General features: G+C 40.9%; 1 protein-coding gene across 2 annotated transcripts in view; it reads left to right on the top strand.

Annotated features, from left to right (window-relative positions):
* The window catches only part of ZZZ3 (zinc finger ZZ-type containing 3), a 55,201-nt gene extending 33,053 nt beyond the window's left edge, over positions 1 to 22,148 (top strand). The window contains exons 2-11 of one of the 2 annotated variants that reach the window (XM_065409518.1): positions 2,548 to 2,686; positions 4,183 to 4,330; positions 4,417 to 4,532; positions 4,864 to 4,935; positions 5,182 to 5,283; positions 7,088 to 7,183; positions 11,175 to 11,327; positions 15,582 to 15,716; positions 21,193 to 21,293; positions 21,731 to 22,148. In XM_065409518.1, the coding sequence (XP_065265590.1) occupies positions 2,548 to 2,686; positions 4,183 to 4,330; positions 4,417 to 4,532; positions 4,864 to 4,935; positions 5,182 to 5,283; positions 7,088 to 7,183; positions 11,175 to 11,327; positions 15,582 to 15,716; positions 21,193 to 21,293; positions 21,731 to 21,875 (1,207 nt within the window). In that variant the 3' untranslated portion in view covers positions 21,876 to 22,148. Of the gene's footprint in view, positions 1 to 2,547; positions 2,687 to 4,182; positions 4,331 to 4,413; positions 4,533 to 4,863; positions 4,936 to 5,181; positions 5,284 to 7,087; positions 7,184 to 11,174; positions 11,328 to 15,581; positions 15,717 to 21,192; positions 21,294 to 21,730 lie in introns of both variants that reach the window. The other variant, XM_065409517.1, reaches the window with a different exon arrangement.
* Positions 22,149 to 26,421: the final 4,273 nt, after the last annotated feature.

The following is a 26,421-nucleotide window of genomic DNA, read 5'->3' as shown; positions in this document are numbered from 1 at the left end:
AGGAAGAACTTTTATGAGTCACCTTACTCCCCCTCCCCCAATAAAATAGCAAAATACCAAAAATGTAAGTTTTTAACATTTTCTTGTTGGTTTAGACTAGGAAACTGGAGTGCTGTTCCAACAGTTGCACCCTATTAATTGCTTGTTTAATTAGTATTTTGGTTTTCAGGATGCATATCACCAGGTGTATACAGACAAATGTCAACACTTTGCCTCCTTCCCCACCCCCCAGTAGAAGAAGACATGTGCCTTATTTTCAGCAAGCCCTGTGTTTTTCTTGCAGAGGCTGCACACCTGAACCTATGTTTCTTGTCTTCTTTCTTTGTTTTCAGTTACTGCATTTTTTGTTCTCTTTTTAAAAAAAAAGGAAATTTACCTTCTGGTATGGGGACCATTTAACATTGGAAAACTCATAACTTTCAAATTAGCAAACACAAGGATCTGGTGGCATGAGGTTCCTGTTTTGTACCTAGCACATGAAGGCCCTGCTTTGATCTATGCCTTTAAGGTATGATCCAATTCCCATTCTAGCCAATGGAGAGACTAAGGCCTTGTCTACACTGCCACTTTACAGCGCTGCAACTTTCTCGCTCAGGGGTGTGAAAAAACACCACCTTGAGCACTGCAAGTTTCAGCGCTGTAAAGTGGCAGTGTAGACAGTGCACCAGTGCTGGGCCCTCATGGGGGTAGTTTTTTAACAGCGCTGGGAGAGAGCTCTACACAGTGACAGCACTTTAACGTTGCTAGTGAAGACATACCCTCACATTCACTTGAGTTGGAGTTGTATCTGATCGTTCACACTTGTACTTGATGCTTGATTGTGTTAAACTTGTTTTAAGTAAAAGATCAACAGAAAAAAGGAATTTGTTGAAATAGATGATAATTTTTGTTTTTAAGGTTTTCTATGGGTTCATTGCAAGTCAGGTCACATTGTTGGGCCTGTTCCCAAATGGGGTTGTGCCATCTGCAGATGGGGGCATGGTAATCCCTAGTGCATGCAGATGCCAGTTTGCTCTGCGCAGCGTGACCTCACGTATGTGGTGTATGCAAGGTCATGATGCATGGAGGATGACATTTTGCTTTACAAAGTGGCATCCTCCATGCTGTCTGGGGTCCCGGTAGGACCTTTACTTCATTAAAATTGGGTTGTGCCTGCAAAAGGTTTAGGAACCCCTGGCTTAAACGACTATAAAATTATAATATTACAGCCTGGTCTACACTCAAAAATTAGATCAGCATAGCTCCGTTGCTCAGGGTTGCACAGGTTCTGTGCCATAGCTGTGCAGCGGTAATAGCTGTAGTGTAGACATGACTTACATGTATACATATCAGAAATATTTATATGCAAAAGTTACTCAAACTTACTTGTTTGCAGGACTGGAGTCATATTATATGTATGTACATCCACCATTACACAACTCAGAAACCTAAATGAAATAAAACAGGCAAGGTTTTTACAGGAACAACAGAAAACAATGTTGTGAGTCCCCCCTACTGGATTTGTTTTGTTAATTATTTAACACATTCTTAAAGCATTGTTTACAATATTTGTATTCTGTTTCAGAAACGGTAAACGAGATGCCTGTTAATTTTATCTTTCCTAGAAAAGCTGGAACTAACCTGGTGAATGTGTAAAGGACAAAGTCAGTAGAGAGAAATTTTATTAGCCAGCTCCTATTAGGATATTCCAAACAATGGCTACTATAACATTAATAAAAAGCTACTAAAAAGTAGTTTTCTGAATTTTTTAAAGGTTCATATTACAATAACATATATTTTCATCACCAGGTTGACTTATGGAAGGCAGCTTGTGGGGAAATATGTTAATAGATTCTCTCTTAAGTAATTTTACATTCTGGAAAAGCAGTATGATGTTGAGTACAGCTTGACAGATGTTGTGGAGTGTTCTAATTTTTGGTTTGGACTTGTTTATTCTTACATGAGGTGTTTTCTTGCATATGTTCATTTTGAGTCTGTTTAGTTCTCTCTTGGTTGTTCTTTGTGAATAATTGCACTGTAGTATTTTCATCTGAAGCTGCTATGAAATTCTCTGTTTCTGTAGATGAGTATATCTCAATCATTCTTCTCTGCTTGTGGTAGAGTAACAATTTAACAATAATGGAACCATTTGTCATGGGGTGGGGTGGGGTGGGGGGAAGTAGGAAATAAGAAGTCATGACTTTTGTCTTTCTGTATTTTTACTCTTGTGAGCAATTCTGGTTGTCACTTGTAGCTATTGGGAAGCTCAGGAGCTTGCCTTATGTCACCATGATTTGTTGCCATTTTTATGGGCCAACTGCTAGAATAAGGATTTAATATTAAAGGAATGCCTGAATTTTCTGTTTTATTGGTGTGCTTTGTATTTAACTACTTAAATATCAGTCAAGACCATTTTTGTTTCAGTAAAATGCTTTGCTAAACTGTTACAGATAAGTGTGCAAGACTGCCTGACTTCTTATTAGTAGATAATCATGGCTGGCATTTAGATTTTTTGTTGTTGTTTTTTGCTAGAAAACTTTAGTGAGATGTTTCCCTTTGTCTCTGTAGTTATCAGAGACTGTTACAGACGATTGCTGTACTCGAGGCTCAACGTACTCAAGCAGTTCAAGACCTTGAAAGTTTAGGCAGACACCAGAGAGAAGCACTGAAAAATCCCATTGGATTTGTGGAAAGACTCCAAAAGAAGGTATACAATAGGCATTTCTTAAGTTTTATGGAATTTTTTTTTATAACAATTAACTCATCACCTATTAAAAACTAGTGTATTTTATATATACCTGTGTAAATATTAAAAGGTTTAAATTCTTTCTGTAGTGAGAGAAAACTGCCCTCTGTTCAGGTTTGATGATTGGTTAAATGTTGGTTAAACCTATAAAATACAAGTAATTTTGAAAAATTTGTTAAGGACACATTTTTATAGGAGTATAAAACTCATCTTGTCTTCAAGCTTTCAATGCATATGGGCTTTTCAAGACTTCTATGATTAGAAAGAAAGCATTTTGCGGTAGGGAATGATATCAAGAAATCATGACCTTTGTCACCAAAGAGACTTAAATGCTTTGAGTTCCATTTCAGGTTAGGGTACTTTTAAATGGAGATTGTGAGCAGGAAATGTAGTTCGTAAACTGAAAGCAAAATGAGCTATAAAGGCATACCTCAAACCAGGAGAGTGCCAGTGATTATATCAAGCTAGTGTACATGTGTGGAGGAGGGTGAATTTCAGTAAAGAAACAGATTTCATTTTCAAAAGTTTAAAAGGAAGTTATAACAACAGTAACAGGGAAAACAAATTTTTAAAAGTCTTAATAGTTTCTTTTTTAAATGAAAGCAATGACTGACTTATGCTATGATAGCAGCATATCTCTCAATGAAGGAGAGATGTTGGTTCTGGGAGATTCCCTTTCCATAAGCTAGTATAAACTTGGGGCCTGATCCAGAGGCCACTGAAGTCAATGGTTGTCTTTCCATTGATTTCTAAGCAAGTTATAGTTGTGATTCATCTGGCATCCAAGCACTGTGCTCTGGCAACCATATCAGCCAGTCCTTGGAAAACATTAATGCCTGTTGCAGAGCATTTCATGTATTTTCCCATCTTAGCCAAAGAAATTATGCCAAATGGGGGGGGGGGGGTGTGGTGTGTGTATTGAGCATTGCCAGCAATTGTATTGTGGGCAGAAGGCAACAAAATCAATTTAACAGTAAAAACACTGTATAAGTCATTTCTATTATAGTAGACATTTAAGTTTGCATGTGGATGTAATTAATCAGTTCTGATAACTGGGTTCCTTTTAGTTCTCATTAGTCTGCTGTGTTTGCTTGCAGGAGTACAGGTCTGGGTATACAGTATGTTTTTTTAATATTTAACAAATCAATGAAGATAGACAGTAACAGGATATGAAAATCAGAAATACTTGGCTGCAACTATTCAATGTAATTTTTAAACTCCATGTCCAATAAACCATCATTGACCGTGCCGCTGCATATTTTATATGCCCTGCTGTGTATCACTCTTTGAAAATGCTTTCCCTATATAAAGAATATGTGCTGCATGGCACTTAAATATAGAAACTTTGAGTCCTGCTGTTAGCTAAAAACAGATCCAGGATTTCTGTGGTTCCAAATCCTTTCATTTGGATGCTCAGTGACTGCATTAAGTATTGCTTCTCATTTTGATTCTTTCAGGTTGATATAGGGCTTCCATATCCTCAAAGAGTTGTCCAGTTGCCTGAGATTGCCTGGGACCAATATACCACCAGCCTTGGAAACTTTGAGAGAGAATTCAAAAACCGGAAACGTAACAGTAGGAGAGCGAAGCTGATTTTTGACAAAGGTAAGTGGAAAACTAAGTGTATATTACAGGAAAAAATAACCTGCTGTGTTGGTTTAATAACTCTTTCTTTATGTTGCTTGTAGTAGGTTTGCCTGCAAGACCAAAAAGCCCTTTGGATCCCAAGAAGGATGGAGAGTCCATTTCATACTCGATGTTGCCTTTAAGTGATGGCCCAGAAGGTTCTACAAACAGCCGCCCACAGGTAAATGTTATAAAAAAGAAAGTAGGCAAAATTTTACAAAATAGTAACTTTAACATGGATTACTTATTAATACTAGATTATGCGGGTAGTGTTAAAATTGTTATAATAAATTTAATGCCTCGGTTTCCAAATGTTCAAAAATTCAGTCATCAAAACACTTGGTGGTGTCATCTTTTCATGTGACCAAGTCAGATAACTTTTTTCTGTCCTCTACCAAAATAATGTTTTCATGTATGTTTTTCTTTTACTTGGGTGGAAAAAGGGTTAAAGTCAAGTTATCCTAACTTTTTTTCTAAAGTCCTATTCCATGTTATATACTGTATTTAAGCAGATGATAAGAGGGCGACTTTGCGATGAGACCAAACCCGAAACTTTTAACCAGCTGTGGACTGTAGAAGAACAGGTAATGGGAAACCCTAGCTAGCTCGTAGACCATTTTGTAACCGTACAGTGATGTTCACCAAAATAAACTCAAATTGTGTAGTAACGTTTAAAGTGCATAACGCTTTGGAGTCAAAGATAACATGTATGTATTTATTCATGTTTTGCACCAGTTTGATTTGATTTTTTTTTTTTTTATAGTGACAAGCCATGCCCCTTCTAGATAAGGTGTATTAATGTTTATGATCTTGTCTTGTGCTTGGTTTAGAAAAAACTTGAACAATTACTCCTGAAGTACCCACCAGAGGAAGTAGAATCCCGACGGTGGCAGAAGATAGCTGATGAACTGGGAAATCGAACTGCAAAACAGGTAATGGGGAATTCTCGTGCATAAGTAACCATCTCTCTTGTTGCTTTGTAGACATTCCAGGAAATACTAGAGGGGGCAGGTGTCAGCTGGTCTTTTGCATAGTTTCTTCAGTAATGGAATTCTTATGTAGGATTTGCCTTTGCAAAAGTCATGTCAATTCATAAAGAGACAAGGATTTTTTAAAACTGTAAAATGTATTTTGGTTGGAACAGAATTGATTGCTTCTGGGGGAAGAAACCTCACCAACAAATTCTTTGCTTGCGTTTAGTGGGTATGCCCCGGGACTACTGACATCAATTACTGCATCCTGGGGATGTTGAAATAGATACAAAATGGAGTTGCCCACATTCCATTTGGAAATTTTAAAAAACTCATACTAGATTTAAAAAAATCAGGAAAGTTGTCAAGTCCTCAGAGCCAATCTGTTAATCTTAATATTTTGATGAAAAATTTAATCAGTCATCCAAAGAAAGGTCTGCAGCACTACTAACATCTCTACTAGGGGATCTGACCGTAACAAACCTAGGGCTCTTTGTTAGGACTCTTAAATGTGAAATTGTATTAATTTTTAATAAATGCCCACAAACCATGATTAAGCTGTCAGGTCTAATTGTTGTGACAGTGGCCCTGTGCAAGACTGGATTGACTCTCCTGTGGGCCCGGGGCTATTAGATTTTGTGGGGCCCCTGTATACAAGTCTTTTTCCTGGGAGGGAGTTTGGTGCAGGAGGGGGCTCTGGGCTGGTGCAGAGTGTTGGGGTGCAGGAGAGGGTGAGGGGTGTGGGCTGTGGGAGGGAGTTTGGTGCAGGAGGGGGCTCCGGGCTGGGGAAGGGAATTGGGTCACAGGAGGGAGTGTGAGGTGCAGGCTCCAGCTGGGAGGTACTTATCACAGGCGACTCCCAGCCGGCAGCGCAACAGGGCTCAGGCAGGCTGCCTGCCTGCCATAGCCCCACGCCACTCCTGGAAGCAGCCAGCTGCTGGCATGTCTCTGCATGCCCCCGTGGGGAGGGGGACACCGTGTCTCCATGCGCTGCCTGCACCTGCAAGCACCGCCCCCGCAGCTCCCATTGGCCAAGGGAACTGCAGGGATGGTGCTGGGAGCGGGGGCAGCACGCGGAGCTGCCTCATTCATACACACACACCCCACACCCTCCCGCCAGGGGCCAGCCGCTTCCAGGAGCAGCGTGGGGCCGGGCCAGGCAGGCAGCCTGAGTGCCCCTTTTAGCGGCCCGGAGATCGCTGCCTGTGATTTATTTTTGAGGGACACCCCTTGAGCCGGGGCCCCCAGCTGCAGCCCCTAAAGCCCCTGTCTTAATCTGGCCCTGGCCCTGTGACATTGTTTTCGAAATACAGCAACACCAGTTGCTGACAGATTCATTTACTTTTAACTCCTATTGTAAGTTACTGTGAATGCATAGTATCTACTGTTGTCTTTCCAGCAGAAAGAGACAGTATGAGGGGCAGGTTCTTCTTCAACACTGTAGAATGGGCAAATATGTCTATGTTCTGAGACAATGTACATGATCAGACACAGTATCTTTGATGCAATTTCAGAATCAGAAACTTAACTGCTATGCTGAACCCCCAATTTTTTTTTACTCTTTGCGGAAGAAGAATGTAGACATTTGCCTTTTATAAATATTACATAAAGTTTAGAATGTCATGTTTCTCTGAAGTTTGTATTTTTCTTTAAGCACTTCAGGCAAACATTAGATTTTTAGTGGGTATTTGAATTCCTTATTTAAAAGTCACACCGTATTTATTTATTCATCTAACACTTAATTAACTTATCTTGTTTCTTTTAGGTTGCCAGCAGGGTGCAAAAGTATTTCATAAAACTGACTAAAGCTGGCATTCCGGTACCAGGCAGAACTCCAAACTTATATTTATACTCCAAAAAGGTAAGACTACATTATAGCAGAAGACTTCATATTTGCATGTGCATTTACATGCAAATTAGTTTTGAAGATACTAAGGATCCTACTTTAAAGTGTGGAATGGAACCTTTTTATTAAATAGACTGCTCATCCCAAGTTACATGTATCTATTATTTCACTGACAGAGGTACTTTTTACTGCTGTTAGCACCAGAGAGCAAGCTGGATTCTATTCTGGTTTGCACATCAACAGTTTTAAGTAAGTAAGTACCTGTTGTAGAGTCTTTATTGGTGATGAAGTGCCAGCCAGAAGCACACATTTGAGTTTGCAGGGCTGACAGGTTTGTTTACTCTCTTCCCCCCACAGCACATGCACACATAAACTGAGCATATTTGAGTAATTGAAGACAAAAAATATAGAATCCCAGCAATGGCATTTTCACAGTCATCTTTCAGAGAAGAACAAAACTTTAAATTGATAAAAATTAAAAAACATGGAAGATGAGTTTTCACAAAAATGAGTATATTTAAACTACCACAGCCATAGAGTTAACACTGAAACTGAATGCTTTTCTCAGGCCTGCAACTCCTCTAAGATGTAAGATCATCCACAATTATTGTACATCACATATAATTTTACTTCGTAAGCTCTTTGTGAACAAATCTCCATCCCCAGCCCTCCCAATCCCGTCCCCCTTGAATACAGTGTTGCTCTTGGAATGGTAGAGAAAAGAATAAGAATAGAAGGATAAATTCAGTGATGTTTTCCTAGTACTGGGAAGAGAAGAGAAACTCAAATATGTATTTAATATAGTCATATGGACTGATGTATGCAGTGTTGTTGTAACCATGTTGGTCCCAAGATATTAGAGATATAAGGTGAGTGAGGTAATATCTTTTATTGGACCAACTTCTGTTGGTGAGAGAGAGACAAGCTTTCAAGCTTACACAGAGCTCATCTTCAGAAGCTTGAAAGCTTGTCTCTCTCACCAACAGAAGTTGGTCCAATAAAAGATAGTATCTCACCCACCTTGTCTCTCTAATATGGATTGATATAATTTTATGTGGCACTCAGATGCTGTTGTGATTGTCATAGGATATTAAAAAAAACAACAAGCAGTCCGGTGGCACCTTAAAGACTAACAGATTTATTTGGGCATAAGCTTTTGTGGGTAAAAAAACCACTTCTTCAGATGCATGGAGTGAAAATTACAGATGCAGGCATTATATACTGACACACAAAGAGAAGGGAGTTACCTCACAAGTGGAGAACCAGTGTTGAAGGTCAGTTCAATCAGGGTGGATGTAGTCCACTCCCAATAATTGATGAGGAGGTGTCAATACCAAGAGAGGGAAAATTGCTTTTGTAGTGAGCCAGCCACTCCCAGTCCCTATTCAAGCCAAATTGATAGTCTTAAGTTTGCAAATGAAATGTAGTTCTGCAGTTTCTCTTTGAAGTCTGTTTCTGAAGTTTTTTTGTTCGAGTATGGCTACTTTTAAATCTGTTATAGAATGTCCAGGAAGACTTCAGGGTCTTCAAAATTTTCAAAGGTGGGTGCAGTAATGTCCACAAAATCTATTCACACCAGATAACTCTGCTAAAACATGTATTTGCAATTGTAGGCCCGAATCCTGTAAAGATTTATGCACATGGCATCAATGTGTAAAGATAAGCACATATATGTCTTAGCAGCATCAGATCCGTAATTAAGAACGCTCTCCATCAGAGTTATTTTTGCAAACAACCTTTCAGAAGAAGCTAACATTGCTGCCACTTTGAAAACTTAAAAATCAGCATTCTTTTGTCCATTCATATCTAATTACTATGCTTGAGGACAAAGGAGGCGGATTTTTTTCCCTTCAGTTTAAGTTTTAATAGAAAACAATTGTATTGCTGAACATGAGCACAAAACAGTACTACTGAATGTGAGCAGACTGTGGCCCATTGCATCTGCTGTGTAACCATAATATTAATTTCTTCATGGGTAGTTTTGTAATTCTTTTAAAAATATTTATTTAAAATTTTTCCCAAGTTTACAGAGATTGTCTAAGTTCCTTAGCATTGTGCTACTCTTTAAATATCAAGTATTATACCAGGGCTGAAAACGGAACTGATGTTGAATTTTATATTAACTTATAAAATTGTGATATTTATAATGGAAACCCTACCATACTGCTTTTCTAAAATACATGAAACATATATTTATGTCTGTTTTCACGGTAGTATTCAGTATTCAGACACTAGATTCACACTGGTACAGTGCATTGTTCCCAGGTTCACTCCAGCCTGCTGTCCTGGAACACTCTCAACACTTGTAACCAATAAAAAAATATAATCATTGGAGGGGGGGAAATTAAGTTTTACTGCAGATAGGGGAATTGAACTCTGTCTGCTAATAGAGTTGTCTACTTAGAGCAGTTTCTCTCAAATTTGGCCACGGTGGCCGCATGTGGCCACCAGGGACTCTTCTTGCGGCCTCCTGGGCGGTGACTGGGGGGGAAGTCAGCAATGGTTGGGCCCTGCCCACCTCTGGAGATACAAGAGCTGGAGGAGCAGGCAGCCAGTGAGTTCCCCACCTTCCCAGGGCTGGTGGGGTCAGGCTTCAGCCTAGGGTGTAGGGTGGAAGGCTCCAGTCACGGGGCTTCAGGCTCTGTTCCCCGGCCATACAGTGGCAAGCTCTGGCCCAAACGTCACTCCACCCTCCAGTGCACATCTTTTTTTTTTTTTTTTTTTTTTTTAAAGGGGGGGGGAGCGGGGGCAAACAAAACAAGCAAAAGACATAAGAAAAAAGACAAGAACATACAAAACACCTTATTTGTGCTTCTATTCTGTTTGGGTCCAGTAAAGAATAGAGACAACTGTACATTATTTTTATTATTGAGTCTGGAAAAATAATCCTACATAAATTACAATGATGTGGACATGTATATGTGCATATTTATTTGTTTTTCCTGAAGTTAATTATGGTAAGTATTTTAGGAAAACTTGTCAGAGTGGCCCACCAGCAAGAGATGGTGGCTGCATTCTGAGGCCACCAAATTTTTTTTTGTAAAAACCCCTGATCTAGACAGACTTATTAGTCAGATATTAGACAGACTTATGTTTAGTGCTGGGTAGGAGCTGGTGGTCGTGATACATGTAGGTACTAATGACATAGGGAAGGGTAGGAGACAGGTCCTGGAGGCCAGATTTATGCTGCTAGGAAAGAGGTTAAAGTCCAGGACCTTCACAGTAAGATTCTCTGAAACACTTCTTGTTCCATATGTAGGACCAGAAAGACAGGCAGAACTGCAGAGTCTCAATGTGTGGATGAGACGATGGTGTGGGGAAGAGGGTTTTAGATTTATTAGGCACTAGGGAACCTTTTAGGAAAGAGGAACCTATACAGTAAGGATGGGCTCCACCAATACCAAAATAGAACCAGACTGCTGGCATATAAAATTAAAAAGATTGTAGAGGATTTTTTAAACTACGGGCTGGGGGAAAGCCAACAGGTGTGGCAGAGCCAGGAATAGAACACAGGTCTCTTGACTCCAAACTGCCATAGTCCAAACTGCCTCTTTTCAATTTTTGACTCTGCCACAGTGTTTCTGTGTGACCTTGTCACTTCATCTCTTTGTGCTACAGAGCCTAATCTGTAAAATGGGGATAATTCTGCTTCCTCTTTTTCTTTTGTCTATCTTATTTATTTAAATTGTAAGCTCTTCAGGGCAGTGACTGTTTATTACTAGGGGTTTATCTAAAATAATAGAAAACACTGTGACACACTCCTATCTGTTCCATACATAAATAATCTCCAAGGCATAATGTATTAATCTCTCAAATGAATGCTCCCAGAACACTTGTACTAGGCTCAGAAGTGGATGCTGTGTGAAAATTTGTGGGAAAGATAAGAGATCACATATAAAAATTATAAACATTTTGTCTACAGGTTTTATTGGCAGGAATTTCTTACTACAAAAAATAGTTTCTGAGGAATCTGATCTGAACATTATATGTCATTTTTCTACTACAGTCATCAAGCAGGCGACAGCACCCCCTAAATAAACATCTCTTCAAACCTTCAACTTTCATGACATCCCATGAACCTCCAGTTTATATGGATGAGGATGATGACAGATCCAGTTTTCAGAGCCATATGGATGCTGCAGCAGAAGAGGAAGTATCGGTATGTCATTTAAACCCAAAATTGCAAAATGTCTCACGGTGTTTCTTGACTGTTTAAGTAATTATATTTGGAAAAAGTGTCCTTACTTAAACATTGTCACGTATATATTAAACTGTTGTGAATTCAGTTGCATAAGCCAGGTGGAGCAGGAGATTGAATTCTGGCACTTCTTTGATGTGAAGAGTCAAGTACAGAAAATTCAGGGAAAGTCCAAACCAAAAAAGAAACGGAAAAAAAAAATTGATACCAAGGAAGAATTAGACACTTCCGAAAACTTGTAATTGCACGTTCACATCTTCAAAAACAGTTCAGTCACTAACTGTGAATTATTCTGAACACCATATAACGTGTGTAGACATATTTCTGCCTAAAGTGTTGCACCAAAAGGACTAAATCCTTTCATCATCCTTTGGTATAATTGCATCCCATACTATATATATATGGCTCTTTGTCTTACCTTAGTGGCTGGACTAATTGAGGTTAGATGCAGAGGTCCACACAGACAACCCAACCAGCAGTGTCATTACGTAATCAGTGGACCAGGTTTGAGGGCTTATAATATAAACATCTTTTCATACTTCTGTATACAATACTGTATGTAGGGAATAAATCCTACTGCTGAAGATGGGCTAGATTCTCCGCTTGTGTAAAATCAGCATGACTCTGCTGAAGTCAAAACAGAAGGATCTGGCCTGCTGAATTTATCTTTGTGAGAATGGAAGGGAGTGGGGGGGCTTATCAGTCACAAGCCTCACCCCATAACACAAGGTAATGACGTAGTCCAGTACAGATCAGTTCAGTTTTTCTCAGTGACTTTGTGACATGTACTGCATTTTCTTCGTCTTAAATTGTTAGATACTCCTGGATCCATTGTTCAGTCCCAGCCACATCTCTTGTCTTCAGACATGCTCTGTCTTCTCCTTGTGACTTAATTTCTGAGCTGTCTGGGACATCTCTCTTCCATCCCCTACCAGCATATCTGATAACTTACTATTTTTCCATATGAATCTTAAAAGAGGTGAAACAAGTATTTTTTTAAATTAATTAAATTTAATTAAATTAAATGTTAACATTTGCCTCTCTTTATCTTAGCAAATCTATCTGGAATCAATTGCATTTTTGTTGTGTGTGCGCAATTTTTTTATACTACATTCTACATCTGGATTATTTATTGATTGATTTATTTTGCCAAAAGTGCTTACATTTCACCCCATAATGCCACAATTATAGTAGGTTTAGGGAGCCTATATTTCAACACCAGTATTTGTTTTCAAGTTTGCTACTAGTAGCTTTTGGTTTTGGTTTTTGCAATGGTAATGCTTGACTTGGTCCTATTTTAGGAAGCGTGGCTTACCCTTTTCTTTCTTCACTAGTGCAGCATTTCAGATGGATATTTTTCTTATTTGCAGTAATGTAGAAAGAGACAGGTGAGCTCCATTACCAGAAAGATCCCATTATTAAGGCTAAGTTTTTGTCATGGATGATTTTAGTAAAAGTCACGGACAGGTCACGGACAATAATGAAAAATTCACGGAAGCCCGTGACCTGTCCTTGACTTTTACTAAAAATACCCATGACAAAATGTGTAGCCTGGGCAGCTGGCTACGGGGGGGCTGGGAACTCCAGGGTCCCCCTCCTCTGGCGGCTCTAAGCTGCTGTGGCCCGGAGCTCTTGGGATCCTCCCTGCCTCCCACTGGCCGGGAGCTCCAGGGATCCCTGCTGTCGCACACAGCGCATGGGAGCAGTGGGGATCCCCCCTGGCTGGGAGCAGCTTGGATTCCCCCTGCTGCCGGGTCCCCCCTGCCGCTGGCTGTAGCGGGGAGCGGCAGGGTTCCCCCTTGCCGCCCATGGTGGCCAGGAGTGGCAGCCAGGAGCTGCAAGGCTTCCCCCGGCCAGCCGAAGTGGCTGGGAGCTGCAGAGGTCCCTGTGCAGGCAGCAGGGAACCCTGCAGCTCCCAGCGGGCGCTGGCTGAAGTCATGGAGGTCTTTGGAAGTCACGGATTCCGTGACTAAATCGCAGCCTTACCCATTATCAATGCAAAACGACAGTATTAGGAAAGCAAAAATATCATGCCCTGCTGACAAAATGAGTAAATTGGATTGAATTTCAGTATTCAAAGCAAGGCTTTCAGGTTATGTCTACACAGCAATTAAACACCCATGGTTGGCCCGGGTCAGCTAACTTGGGCTCGAGGATCTCAGGCTGCTGGGCTATAAAACAGTAGTATAGACAGTCAGTCTCAGGCTGGAGCCCAGGCACTGGGTCTCTCTCCCCTCGCAGGGTCCCAGAGCTACACTGCTGTTTTACAGCCCCATAGCCCAAGCGCCGTGAGCCCGAGTCGTCTGACACAGGCCAGACATGGGTGTTTAATTGCAGTGTAGACATACCCACAGTGGCAGTTGCGTCATCTCAGAATGATTTTGTGGGGCATCACAGTGCAACCAGCAAATAGTGGGAAGGGTTTATTTATAGTTCCTGACTCTGGAGGCACCAGTTGCTGGTCCATAGTTAGGCTAAGGCCTCATCTACACAGGGGAAATTGACTGGTATAGCTTATTCTGCATTAGCTGTGCTGGTCAACTTCCCTGTGTAGACAAGCCCTGAGTTGAGTTTTTCACATAAAGCAGGGATTCAGCCACTTCTTTATGTATGAAAAATACAGCGTGTCATCCCTAAAATTTTACAGCACTTTTACTTTGAGTATAAGATTAGTTTTCTGAGAATTTCCAAGCAAGTCCATTAATTAGTTTAGGAGTTAAAATTAAGTAATTCAAAATGGGTCCTTTCTGAAATTTAGCAACTGGTGTCAAACCTTTACCCCCCCAATGATCTTAGTAAACAAATAACACATACTCTACAAACTTCAGTATTCTTAAAACTCTCTGCTGTCTTGTGTGTAGGCTATATCTGAAGAATTTTGAAGTGTTAATTGTCACTTTTTCCTCATTCTTCATAACTGAATGTTTCTGCTTCAGTAGGAGATAAAAATATTTTAATACAGAGAATTCAATGAAGAACTGTCCTCTGTCAAAACAGCTGCCATCTCCCATTGCTGTCAGTGGCTCTGGAGCAATAGCTACCTTCAGTTGGGTGGACATTTTGAGAGAGAGACCTCAGTGGAACTGTCTGTGCTTTCTGGCAGCCTGGTGGGCACCATCTTCCCTGAGAGAGCTTGGCACTCTCACTAAATAAAATAGGAGATGGTCGCTATTTTAAAATGAGAGAGCAAGTGATTTTTCATGAGGTTCTCTTAAGATGTTTTTATGCACCAGCTTTTGGTAGCACATAAACTTTCAGTTATGAAAAATAATGGCAAAAATGACCATTGATCTTAAATATTCATTTTCAAAAGCTACTTGTACCTTGTCTATTCCACAGAGAGGGTAAAAAAGGAGAGGAAAGCTAGGGTGTGTGTATGCATGTGTATGTGCCGTGGACTAAGAGGTGCTGGAGAAAAAGGGAAATAGGGGTGTGTGCACATATGGGGTCATTCTTTGGAACTTCATATTTCCAGTGGCATAGAAGGATGCCTCCTTACCACTCCCACACTGTGGTGAACCAGGAAGTAGGACGTCAGGAGTTTAAAACTGACATTCAATAAAAAATATTCGATGAAAATTTGATGCCAGTCTTGGCTCATCAGTATATTTAAATGTGACATTGTCCAAAAACCCTAAACACAACAATCTTTAGGGATCTATCATTTTTGGCCCGCTTTCTCAGCTAGTTAAGGCACTTGAGCAGTCACTGGACAAAACTATCACTCCTCTGTAGAACAATGTTAAAGAGAACAAGGTCTAATTAATTTGATATAGTTTATGCTAACTTCTAATGCTCAGTTTCTTAACCTGTTACCAGATATTTGCACATAAAATAACCTAGCTTTGTATTGACAGAAACTAGCTTTTTTCCTCCATGTGTCAGTTCCCACTCAACATGTGCACAAATATATTATATACAAATTAAAGTACATTTCTTAAATGGAATTAAAAATATGAAGTAAAAGTAAGAGGCATAAGCTGTCTTCCTTATTAGAAGATAACCTACTGTAGCACACTGTATTAATACAAATAATAGTACTAAAAATATAAGTTAACAATAGATTTCTTTCCCAAAATAATTCTTGTACTTCTCTTAGGTAGTTTATTCTGTCAATATTTTTCTGAAAGAAATCTGATCACAATTTAATGTTGAAAGACGCTAGATCTTCTCAGTAATGATATCCTCAAAGCAAAGGTTTTCTTTTTTGAACAGGATGAGGAAAGTATCCCGATATCGTATCGAGAGTTACCTGAATACAAAGAATTGCTAGAGTTAAAAAAGTTGAAGAAGCAAAAACTCCAGCAGATGCATGCAGAAAGTGGATTTGTGCAGCATGTGGGCTTCAAGGTAAGGTATACCAGTGATCTGTTGTTACATTAAAACCTCAAAGATATGAACCCCAGAGTTGCAGACTGACCGGTCAACTGGACACCATGTGGAACCGGAAGTAAGCAATCAGGCACATCAGGACTGCCTGTCCCCACCCGCGGGGCAGCCACTTACAGCTAGGAGGTGAAGACGCTGAGGTTCACAGGCACAGCTGTGAGCCCCCGCTGCCAGCCCAAGGCAGCCTGAGCAGGCAGAGCAGGAGTAGCGCTGCAGTCTGTGCTGCTTTCCTGTAAGCCGCAGGTGCTGTTTTCACCCCCTCCCCTTGGCCAGAAGGAAGACAAACTTGCAAGCTCAGTCCAAGCCTGGGAAAGAAGCTGTCACAGCCTGAGCTGCTTATGCTGCAAGGAAGCTGCCGGTGCTGGGGTGGGAGCTGCTGCTCTTGCGGCCAGTGCCTGGCTTGGAGTGTGAGCCTGAGCTGCTGCGCTCTGGAGGAGCAGCTCAGTTTTAAAGGGCCACAGCCTGCACAGCACACCCACTGATGCCACAGTGCTCCAGGGTGCCTCACTCATCACCCTTGCAGCCAGGGGGCTAGAACCAGCTGCCTGTCCCCATCCCCATGCACGGGGCAGCCACTTACAGGTAGGAGGTGAAGAAGCTGTTCAGAGTTATGAACATTTCGAAGTTACAAACAATCTCCATTCCCAAGGTTTCTATAACTCTGAGGTTCTACTGTATTCAGTTTAGTGTGAGCATTTTTTTAAAACTAGCAGGAAGTGGATTTTCTTAGAAAAAAGGAAACTTTCCTTTACAGAGTGATAGATATATAGGAAAAAATAATTATGGAAATATGTAATATCATAATGCAGGATTTTGTCTTAGAAATTTACAGACAACACAATAAAACTCATTGTAAAGAAAAATAAATGACTACAGCTATCTGCACTGGTTTATGAAACCCATCTTGGAATCTAATCTCTTTTGGGGTCCTGGGGGTATTAAACCTTAAAGGGTGAAATTAATCCCAGTTAATAGTAGCAAAGTTTCCCAGTCACTTAAGAATTAGTCCTTCAGGAGTTTGTCCTTTTGAAGGAAGAAAAGCCAGAGATGTGGAATGATAACGTTGGTACATCAATAGGCAGTGTACTGAGGCTGTAGCTGCAGAGAAAAATTGCAGCAGCATTTGGGCCAGCTCCAGGCAATTTTTGAAGAAAGGATTCAAGCAAGGAAATAAAATAATATTGGTATGAGATGAATAAAAATAAAATTTTTACACTTCACATACGGAGACGTGCTATCCACAGCTCCATCCGTTTCTAGGCAACATTGAAAAGGGAGGGAATGCCCAAGGATACCTGTTGTAGTTTGAGAGGATTTTCAGTCATTACCAACAACCTTCTTTGTAGCTGTTCCCCATGTATGGAGTCGTGCAGGAATTGCCTTGACTCCTTAGAGATGAGAAAGGGCTTATTGGGATTTTTTGGTAGTTGCCTTTTCTATGAGAATGCAAGGTCATTCAGTCCACGGAAACTGACGTACACTTGAAAACTGACACTGTCAGGCTAGTAACATACTGATACTGACAGATTTATGTCACAGTATTAGAAAGCTGAGGCTTTTTTAAATGAATGCTATTATTGTAGTTCAGAATATAAAACGTGGACCTTGAGCAGGAATATTGCAATTCTAGTTATAAAATAGAATGGACAAAGTAATTTGAGTTACTTATTTAGTACTTTAATGTACTATATTCAAAATTTTATTAAGGTTGCAAAATCAAGCACTCAAAAGTTAGGAAATCCCAGAATTAAGGTTGTCTTTGCAACCTTAATTTGCCCCCTGTGTGTATGCATCATGATACAGTTTTTAGTTACATGAACACATACTGTATTTTTCCACCGGACTGCCAGCTCATTCAGTGCACAGGATGGATGTTGCTCACTTAATGAATAGCTATTCAATCATTTGTTTTTTTCCTGATTTTTCAAAGTGTGGCTTCTTGCCTCATTTACATTATTTAAACCCTGGTCAGAATACACAATTGTTTATTTTTTCATGGGCTTTTCTTTGCTGCTCATCACTGTAGTATCTGAGTGCTTCACAAACATTAATTATTCTTCAGAACAGCCCTGTGAGCTGGTGGGGGCAGAACTACATATTTTTTCCTTAGCCTTGTTCTTGGAAATGACTGAACTATTTCGGCTGAATTAAAAATAAATAAATAAGTAAAAATCAGCCATAGGCTAATACCCAGCATGGAAAATCTCAGTCCACATGGTTTTCTGGCAGAGTTATAAGCAACTGAAATTAGGGTCTTATCATGGGAATTGTCAAGCAACCTTAACAATAAGTGGAACTACCAGCCTTGCCTGTAGTACAAGTTATATATGTATTGAACTTGGAAACACTACTGTGTAATAAACCTAAGCTAATGTATGTTCTTCTTCAGGTGCTTGTTCATGTTGATTCCAATCAGGTGTGTGCGCACGCACGTGCACAGTAGCCGGAAGATTTTTCCCTAGCAGCAACCGTAGGGTCGGCCTGGGCGCCCTCTGGAGTCACGCCTTCATGGTGCCCAATATAGAGCCCTGCCGACCCGCCACCCCCGCAGTTCCTTCTTAACGCCAGTGACGGTAGCTGGAACTTCCCTTGCTCTTGCTCCTGTTGTACTCACCTTGTTTATTCAGATCGTGTAGTTTAGTATAGTTAGTCAGTTGTAAGTTTCATTTATAGGGGTTTCCCCCCTGCCTCCCCCCCTTATTTGTTGCCTCTGGGGCATGCCACGATCCCTGGGCTTCAAGACCTGCAAGGACTGCGCAAAGCGCATGCCAACGTCGATGACCACCACGGCGCAGACACACCATCAGACAGTGCCATCGGCACCGGCATGGGGGCCGACATCGACGCCTGTACCTGCGCCTTTCACGGTGCCAAGACCGGACCATTCCACCACTGTCCCCACCGGCTCAAGAGATCCCTCCAGCGGGGATGGAAGGGAGCAACCACCTCCCTTGGTGGCCTCCTCCTCATCTTCCCCAGATGAGGCGCTTGCAGGCACTGCCATTGCCCCAGCTCTGGAAGACTCCAGGGTGTTGCAGCAGTTGCTGCGCTGGGTCGCACAGGGTCCGGGCATTAAGGCAGAGAAAGTTGTAGATAATGCAGACCCTGTGGTGGACATCCTGGCCCCTTCAGGCCCTTCCCGTATCACCTTACCGCTAATCAAAACTATCGCAGACATGACCAAGACCCTATGGCAGATCCCAGCCTCTCTGCCACCTACCGCCAAGTGCAATGAACAGTGGTACTTTGTGCCCTCCAAGGGCTACGAACATCTGTACACTCACCCACAACCTGACTCTCTGTTGGTGGACGCTGCTAACCAGTGAGAGAGGCAGGGTTTCCAGGGCCCTTCCTCCAAGAATAGGGACACAAAAAAACTGGACCTATTCAGGCAGAAGGTATACGCCACAGTGGGACTGCAACTCCGCATTTCCAACCAACAGGCCATCGTCAGCAGGTATGCCTACAATACCTGCTCGGCGATGGCTAAGTTTACAGAGTTACTTCCCTCAGACTTCCGGGCTGAATTCTCGGCTTTGGTCGAGGAGGGGAGATTGATCTCTAGGACGTCCCTGCAAGCAGCACTTGATGGGGCAGACACTGCCACTAGAGTCATGGCCACGGGTGTAGCCATGAGAAGGGGCTTGTGGCTCCAGGTCTCCCCTTTGAAGTCCAACAGACCACACAGGCTGTTGGCTTTCAAGGGTGAGACTCTGTTTTAGAAAAGACAGACAAAAGGCTAAACAGCCTGAAGGACTCCAGAGCCACCCTCAAGTCCCTAGGCCTCTACACACCTTCCACTCAGCTGAGATACTTCCAGCTGCAGCCCACTTAGAGGTTCAGTCAGCAGAACCACCAAGATGGCTCCAGAAGGCGGAACAGAAGCGGCAGGTGAAGGCCGCGTCAACCTTCTGGCCAGAGCTCAGGACAACCGAAGCCGTCTTTGGGACCCAAGCCTGCCTTTCAAAGGCACGGTCGAGGATGGTGTACCACACCTGGAAATGGATCCACCCTGCCTTACCTTCTCGTCCCAACTATCCCCTTTCCACCATGTATGGTCCCTTATTATCTCAGACCGATGGGTGCTCCGCACGGTAGAGAGGGGATACTCCATCCAATTCTGTGCCCTTCCACCCCCCTTCCCCGTCCCTCTTCAGGGACCCTTCTCACAAGCAACTCCTTATCCAGGAGGTGCAGTCGCTCCTATTTTAGGGGCAGTGGAGGAAGTTCCTCAGGAGCACAGGAGCGAGGGCTTTTATTGCTGGTATTTCCTAATACCGAAAGCCAAAGGCGGCCTCAGGCCCATCCTGGACCTGCGGGAACTCTACAAGTTTATAAAGAAACTCAAGTTCCGCATGGTCTCTCTGGCCTCCATCATTCCCTCATTGGATCCAGCAGACTGGTATGCCGCCTTTGACTTGAAGGACCCACACCCCCAATCACTGTGCACTCCGCCGGGGCGCAGGCTTTATCAACAACATTCCTGGCGCAGGTCCCCACTCAAGAGATCTGCAGGGCAGTGACGTGGTCCTCCATCCACACTTTCACCACGCACTATGCGATTACCCGGCAGGCCAGAGACGATGCGGCCTTTGGATGAGCAGTGCTCCAATCAGTGGACGACTCCTACCCCTCTGTCCGAGTAGCTGGCAAGAAGGAACTGAGGGGGTGGCAGGTTGGCAGGTTGCCACGAAGGCATAACTCCAGGGGGTGCCCAGTCCGACCCTATGATTGCTGCTAGGGAAAAATCTTGCAGCTACTGTGCATGTGCGTGCACACACGCCTGATTGGAATGGACACAAATGACACATCTCGAAGAACAACAGTTACGAGAAGGTGAGTAACGTTTTTTTATCCTAACGTACAGCTTACCTTAAAAGGTTGCTAATGCAGCTGTCTAGTGATACCATGTTTTGCTTCCATGTAGAGGATCTCAAGTTCAGGCATTTCAGATCATCGAGTTTGAAGAATTGCAGAGTCATCATGCTCATCCCAGAGCTAGAAAGGACTGCCTTGTATCATTTTGCAGCAACTCTTCTGGCCAATTTAGGACTGGCACTGATAGGTTCCAGAGGAAAGCATGTCCATCTGTTGTTGGCCAGAAGGATAATCGCAATGGGGAGCCTTGAGGGAGTGGGGAACAAAGCAGAAAATAGGATGATCATCAGCAGTCTGTGGTCTTTCCTAGGATCTGTTAATTTATAAATACCAGAGAGACAAGATGGGTGAGATAATATCTTTTATTGGGCCAACTTCTGTCGGAGAGAGAGACCAGCTTTCAAGGTTACACAGAGCTCATCTGCAGGTGGTGATGGTTTTGGAAGAAACCATGCTTTTTATTGTCCTTTGAATGCAGTACATTGGTCGAGATGAAACAATATATATTTTTAGCATAAAGTCTTTCTTTCGCTACCTTTTTGTTCAATATGTTTCACAGTGTGACAACTGCGGAACGGAACCCATTCAAGGCATTCGGTGGCACTGCCAGGATTGCCCGCAAGAAATGTCCTTGGATTTCTGTGATTCTTGTTCTGACTGGTGAGCAGCAAGCATTGATGCTTATTATTTGCAATTATTTGAATATCTCTTTAAGGCTTAAACACTGAGTAAATTCTTTGCATATGTGGGATTTATCTGTTCCATGATGCCTCTGGAAAGTTAGCTGTAACTAGATTATAACTGTAATGTGTATTTCTAATAGGTTTTTTTGGTGTGTTTTCTGGTGGGGTGTGAAAGTCAATCATTCTTTCAGTGCAATGGAGAGAGTAATTAATATTTGGACCATTAAGTATGAGTCAGGGAAAGTATGTTATCTGAAATCCTCAACTGTGAAGTAATAATAGTGTGTGATATAGAATTTGACATGAATCTGTCAATTAAAAAAAAATAAAAAGAAAATATATTCATTGTTCTTGAAGTGAATATATTATGAAAAATAAGTTCACTTGCCAAATTGTGTTTTCTTTCCTTTGCAGTCTACATGAAACAGAGATTCACAAGGAAGATCACCAGTTACAGCCTATTTACAGAGCAGAGACATTCTTAGATAGAGACTACTGCATGTCCCAAGGCACCAGTTACAATTATCTTGACCCAAACTACTTTCCAGCAAATAGATGACATGGGAAGCAGACTTACAACCTTGGGCTTACTATCCTCTTTGAAAAGTAACAATGGCATCATTGTTAATTCCGTGCACACTTTGGAAAGACTCTGCTTTCCCTGAAATGTCACTCACAGCATGACAGCTTCCTGGGTGTACTCGTCAAACTACAGCTCTGAACTGTCACGGTTCTTGATCACTGAACAGCAGCTGAACATTCCTAGTGTGCAGAAGGTTTCACTGGGAGATTTTCCTTTTACCACCTTAGTCATTTTTAGGTGGTGAATCTAAAACAAAACAAAAAAGAAAGGAAAAAAAATACAGAAGGGTGAGCCAGAAATGAGAGCACGCATTTAAAGATACAATAAATTCCAAAGGCTTTGAAGAACTTGGTTATGAGATCCAGAGAAGATGAAGTATTTATATAAAAACAGTTTAGTAGCTTGCAGTTTTGTTGTGAAATAGTTTTCAGCACAGAAACTGACTTCTTTAGGCAAGGTTTTAACCAATGACAGTGTTTGCTTCTAGGATATACTCTAAAAAATACTCACTGTTCCAGTGATGGTTGGTTACAGGTCTTTATTAAATTGGAGCTGCTTAATCACATTGACTTCTAATTTTTTGTTTTTACCACAATGAACTCTATTACCAACAGTGAAGCACTACAGGGAGCAACTGTTGCATTGCTTCCTTAACCAGCTCATGGTTTGTGAATGTTATAAAATTGTCACTCAGATATATTTTTTAAATGTAATGTTATATAAGATGATCATGTGATGTGTACAAAATATGGTGAAAAGTGCCAGTGGTAGTAACTGTGTAAAGTCTCTAATACTCAACATTAACTCCTTTAAAATAAAGTACACAGCCTTCTGCCTCTGTATTTGGAGTTGTTAGTGCAACTCATCAAAGAAAACTGCCTAATATAAATCATATATATGGTAATAATTTTCCTCTTTTGTAGTCTGCACAAGATCCATGAAAGATTGTATTTTTATTACTATTTAAACAAGTGATTAAATTTAGCCTGAGCAGTGAGCAAAGGTTCACATGCATTCTTTTATACTGCTGGATTTTGTTGTGCATCATTTAAAACATTTTGTATGTTTCTTCTTATCTGTGTATACAGTATGTTCTTAAATAATGTTCAATTGTCAGGAGAACTGTGAGAAATAAACTATGTGGATACACTCTGTTTATATATAGAATGCTTACTGTGATTTCCTTTCTGGGTAGAAATTAACTTTTTAACCAACATTAACAATAGAAAATAGTACATTTTAGTAGGTCACATGAATACGTAAAAGGCCCATATCTGCATTGGCTCAGCACTTGGCACTGCTGTTGACTTCAGTGGGAACTGAACGGACACTGCACCTAATAGAATGTGCTCAGCCTCTTGCAGGAGAAGAGCCTTAGTTTTCTCATATCTTGTTCACAAATTGGGTTGGTTTCTTTTCAGACTGAAGAAGAAAGGAATGTTAGCAACTTCGGTAGGCTGTGTTAATCTCAGAAAGTGCTGATGTCTGCAAAGCTTTGTAATTACTGTGATATTTTTGAACTAATAACTTTTTTATTGAACTGTATAGCTTGTGATTCAGAAACACGCATTATTTTAAACTGTATTAGTTTTCCACTTACTTAAACAAAAACTTGAATTTTCAGAGTGATTAGAATGTAAAAGAAACAAATTAGCTTAAAACCATGGCAATAAGAAGGGTAATTGGCTGATTGCATTTGATAGTAACTTTAGCTGTAGCCTGATCACAGTGTTAAATTTCACAATTTCATGTAGGTGTAATTACTATTTGTTTCTAAGGAAAATAAGCATATAATATATTGAGTAGATAATATAGTACAATTACTAAAAACATTGAATGATGTAATACATCATCTGTAAGCATATCTCATATACTTTGAGAAATTAATAAACCTAAAGTTATATAATACAACAAATATACCAGATGTACTTCACTTTTCTCTTTAATGAAAGACAAAAGCTATTGTGTGATAGAATCTATAATATCATGGGAACATAAAATATTATGTTCTCCCACTCAGTTACGGAAGCTGTTTTGGTGAAGAGCGATTACCAAAGAGAGAAATCTGTTGTCGTCATATTTTTGATGGGCTTTTAAAATGTTCTTAGAGGGAAATAACCATAATACATAAGTGGGGAAAAAATTACAAACGTGTACAGGGGAAACGTTAATACGGTTTGAAGGGGAGGGGTGGAATGGAGGGTTGGGGAGAAAGGGAATTCAGACCTGAAATCCCTTAGTTAAAATCTCTTGATTAAAGCCCTGTTTCTAATTTGAATGAATATTTGTGTGTATAGATGTGTGCGCGCACACACACACACAATTATCTCTCTCTCACACAGTATATATGTGTATGGAGATATGTGTAAGAGTGGTGGATATCAAATATATAATATACTCACACAGAAACAGTGCTGCTTATTGAGATGGGAGAAATCTTATTTGTGTGTGTGTGTATGATACTTGCAAATTGATTCATGTAATGTTTGCATTCATTCTAGATTGGCATCACAGCAGCTATACCTGATGGACTAGGACAGTGATTTTCAACCTTTTTTCATTTGCAGACCCCTACAAAAGTGGTAGGTGCACCTACAGGAGGTGCAGGACCCCTTTGGAAGTTCAACCTGTGATCCAGAGACCCCTACAATAGAAGTTTTAGACTTAAAACTAACTAAACAGAATTCAACTGTAAATGTTTCAGGGCACAGCATGTGACACAGTGTGAGAAAGGGCACTAAACTGTGGGCTTCTATTGTAACGACAACACTTTTGGGTTTTACCTGAAGGTGGGGGTATTCACATACTTTTGATTGATCAGAAAAACAGAATGCCTTTTCTGAGCTCTGAAATTTTATTTTCATAGTCACCATGCGCGGACCCCTTAGACTGAGGCCTGGTCTACACTAGGGGGGAGGATCGACCTAAGATATGCAACTTCAGCTCCGAGAATTGTTGTAGCTGAAGTTGACATATCTTAGGTCGACTTACCTCGCGTCCTCATGGTGCGGGGTCGATTGCTGCCGCTCCCCCGTTGACTCTGCTTCCGCCTCTCAGTACAGGAGTCAACGGCAGAGCGATCAGGGATCGATTTATCGCGTCTACACTACCCACCGACCTGTGTAGACGTACCCATCGTCTGCAGATGTCCAGCGGGTCCGCAGATCGCAGGTTGAAAACCATTGGATTAGGAAATGTGATATAAGAAAGAGGGGTGGAATTAAGGGTAAAATTTGACACACTACATTTAAAATATGGAATTGTGTGTTGACTAATATTGTAAATAACTTTTTGAATTAGAAACTGATGATCAGTTTCTGAGGGACAGCACCAAAAATCAAAGTTTCACATTTCACTCATTTTAATTGTCATTCTAATGAGAAATAACTCAAGAAACAACTAGAAATACCTATATGTGGGTGTCCTTAGGATAATTTACAACCACATGATCATTCTAAAATCCTCTAATTACTGGAAAAATAGCATAAGAGTACAGCCAGTAGTGGCACCAGGTTCAGATCTAGGCTAAAATGATGTTTCTCCTCAGGCCAGAGGAGTCTGGCTGCATTCTGAAGGTAAATTGATTATTTTCAAGAAGTGGTTTGCTAGACATGTTGTATCCTGTACCCTTCCAGTTGGTTCACGGCAATGTTCTGGAGTTGGCGTAGCACCTCAGTTGGTGTCCGAGGGAAAGGTTAACTTATAAAGGAACCCAAGGAAGCAAGAACATCCACAATTCAAGGAGAAGAGCAGGTCTAAAATTGCCCTTTAGTGAATAACTGAAGCTATTGCTTACGGGGCAGATGTCAAGGAAGTAGAAGAAAAGCGCAAAAAAAATTAAAAACTCTGCCCTGATTTGGGGGGAAGGGAGGGGAGATTAGAGTGCTTTATTTGATTTATATTTACCAATTATCCATATTTTATGGCGCTTTAGGCAAGATCAAACCCACGTGTACTGCAGCATAAATTACGACTCTTAGCATTTGTCCATACTTTTTATTTGTATTATGTCTTCATTACAAGAAAGATAACTTTAAAAATACAAATCTGCCCCATAAATGCTCAGTGAAAGTACAGTTGTTGACAGAAAGATCAATCATGCAAACTTAAACTGTGGACTGGTGCAACAGCACGGTAAGACGATGCAATTACTTCACAAGAATGTCAAATAAGGTTTGTTTGTTTTTTGGCTACCAGTGTACCAAAAACCAACATTTTAGCTGAGTATGATTTTGCATATTTTTGTGCAGATATTTTGGAAAGGTGGATTGTTAAAGATACAAGCAACAGGAATCAAACAATCCCTGCCTTTTGTTTTCTTTTTTTCTTTTTGACTGTCATTTTCAAAGTTTGGCAGTGCCACTAGAAGACAACAGATGAGGATCCAAAACTGAAATTTACACTTGGAATACTTAGAGAGTATGATTTAATGATATCTGCTAATCTTTATACATAATGGCTGTTGAACAACTTCACATGCTAATTTTTAACAGTGAAATATGCTACTATTATTAGCCTGGAG

Source organism: Emys orbicularis, chromosome 8 (assembly GCF_028017835.1).
Source record: "Emys orbicularis isolate rEmyOrb1 chromosome 8, rEmyOrb1.hap1, whole genome shotgun sequence".
Lineage (NCBI taxonomy): Eukaryota > Metazoa > Chordata > Testudines > Emydidae > Emys > Emys orbicularis.
Note: the sequence above shows the minus strand (reverse complement) of the source record. Positions and strands in the feature narration are given on the sequence as shown.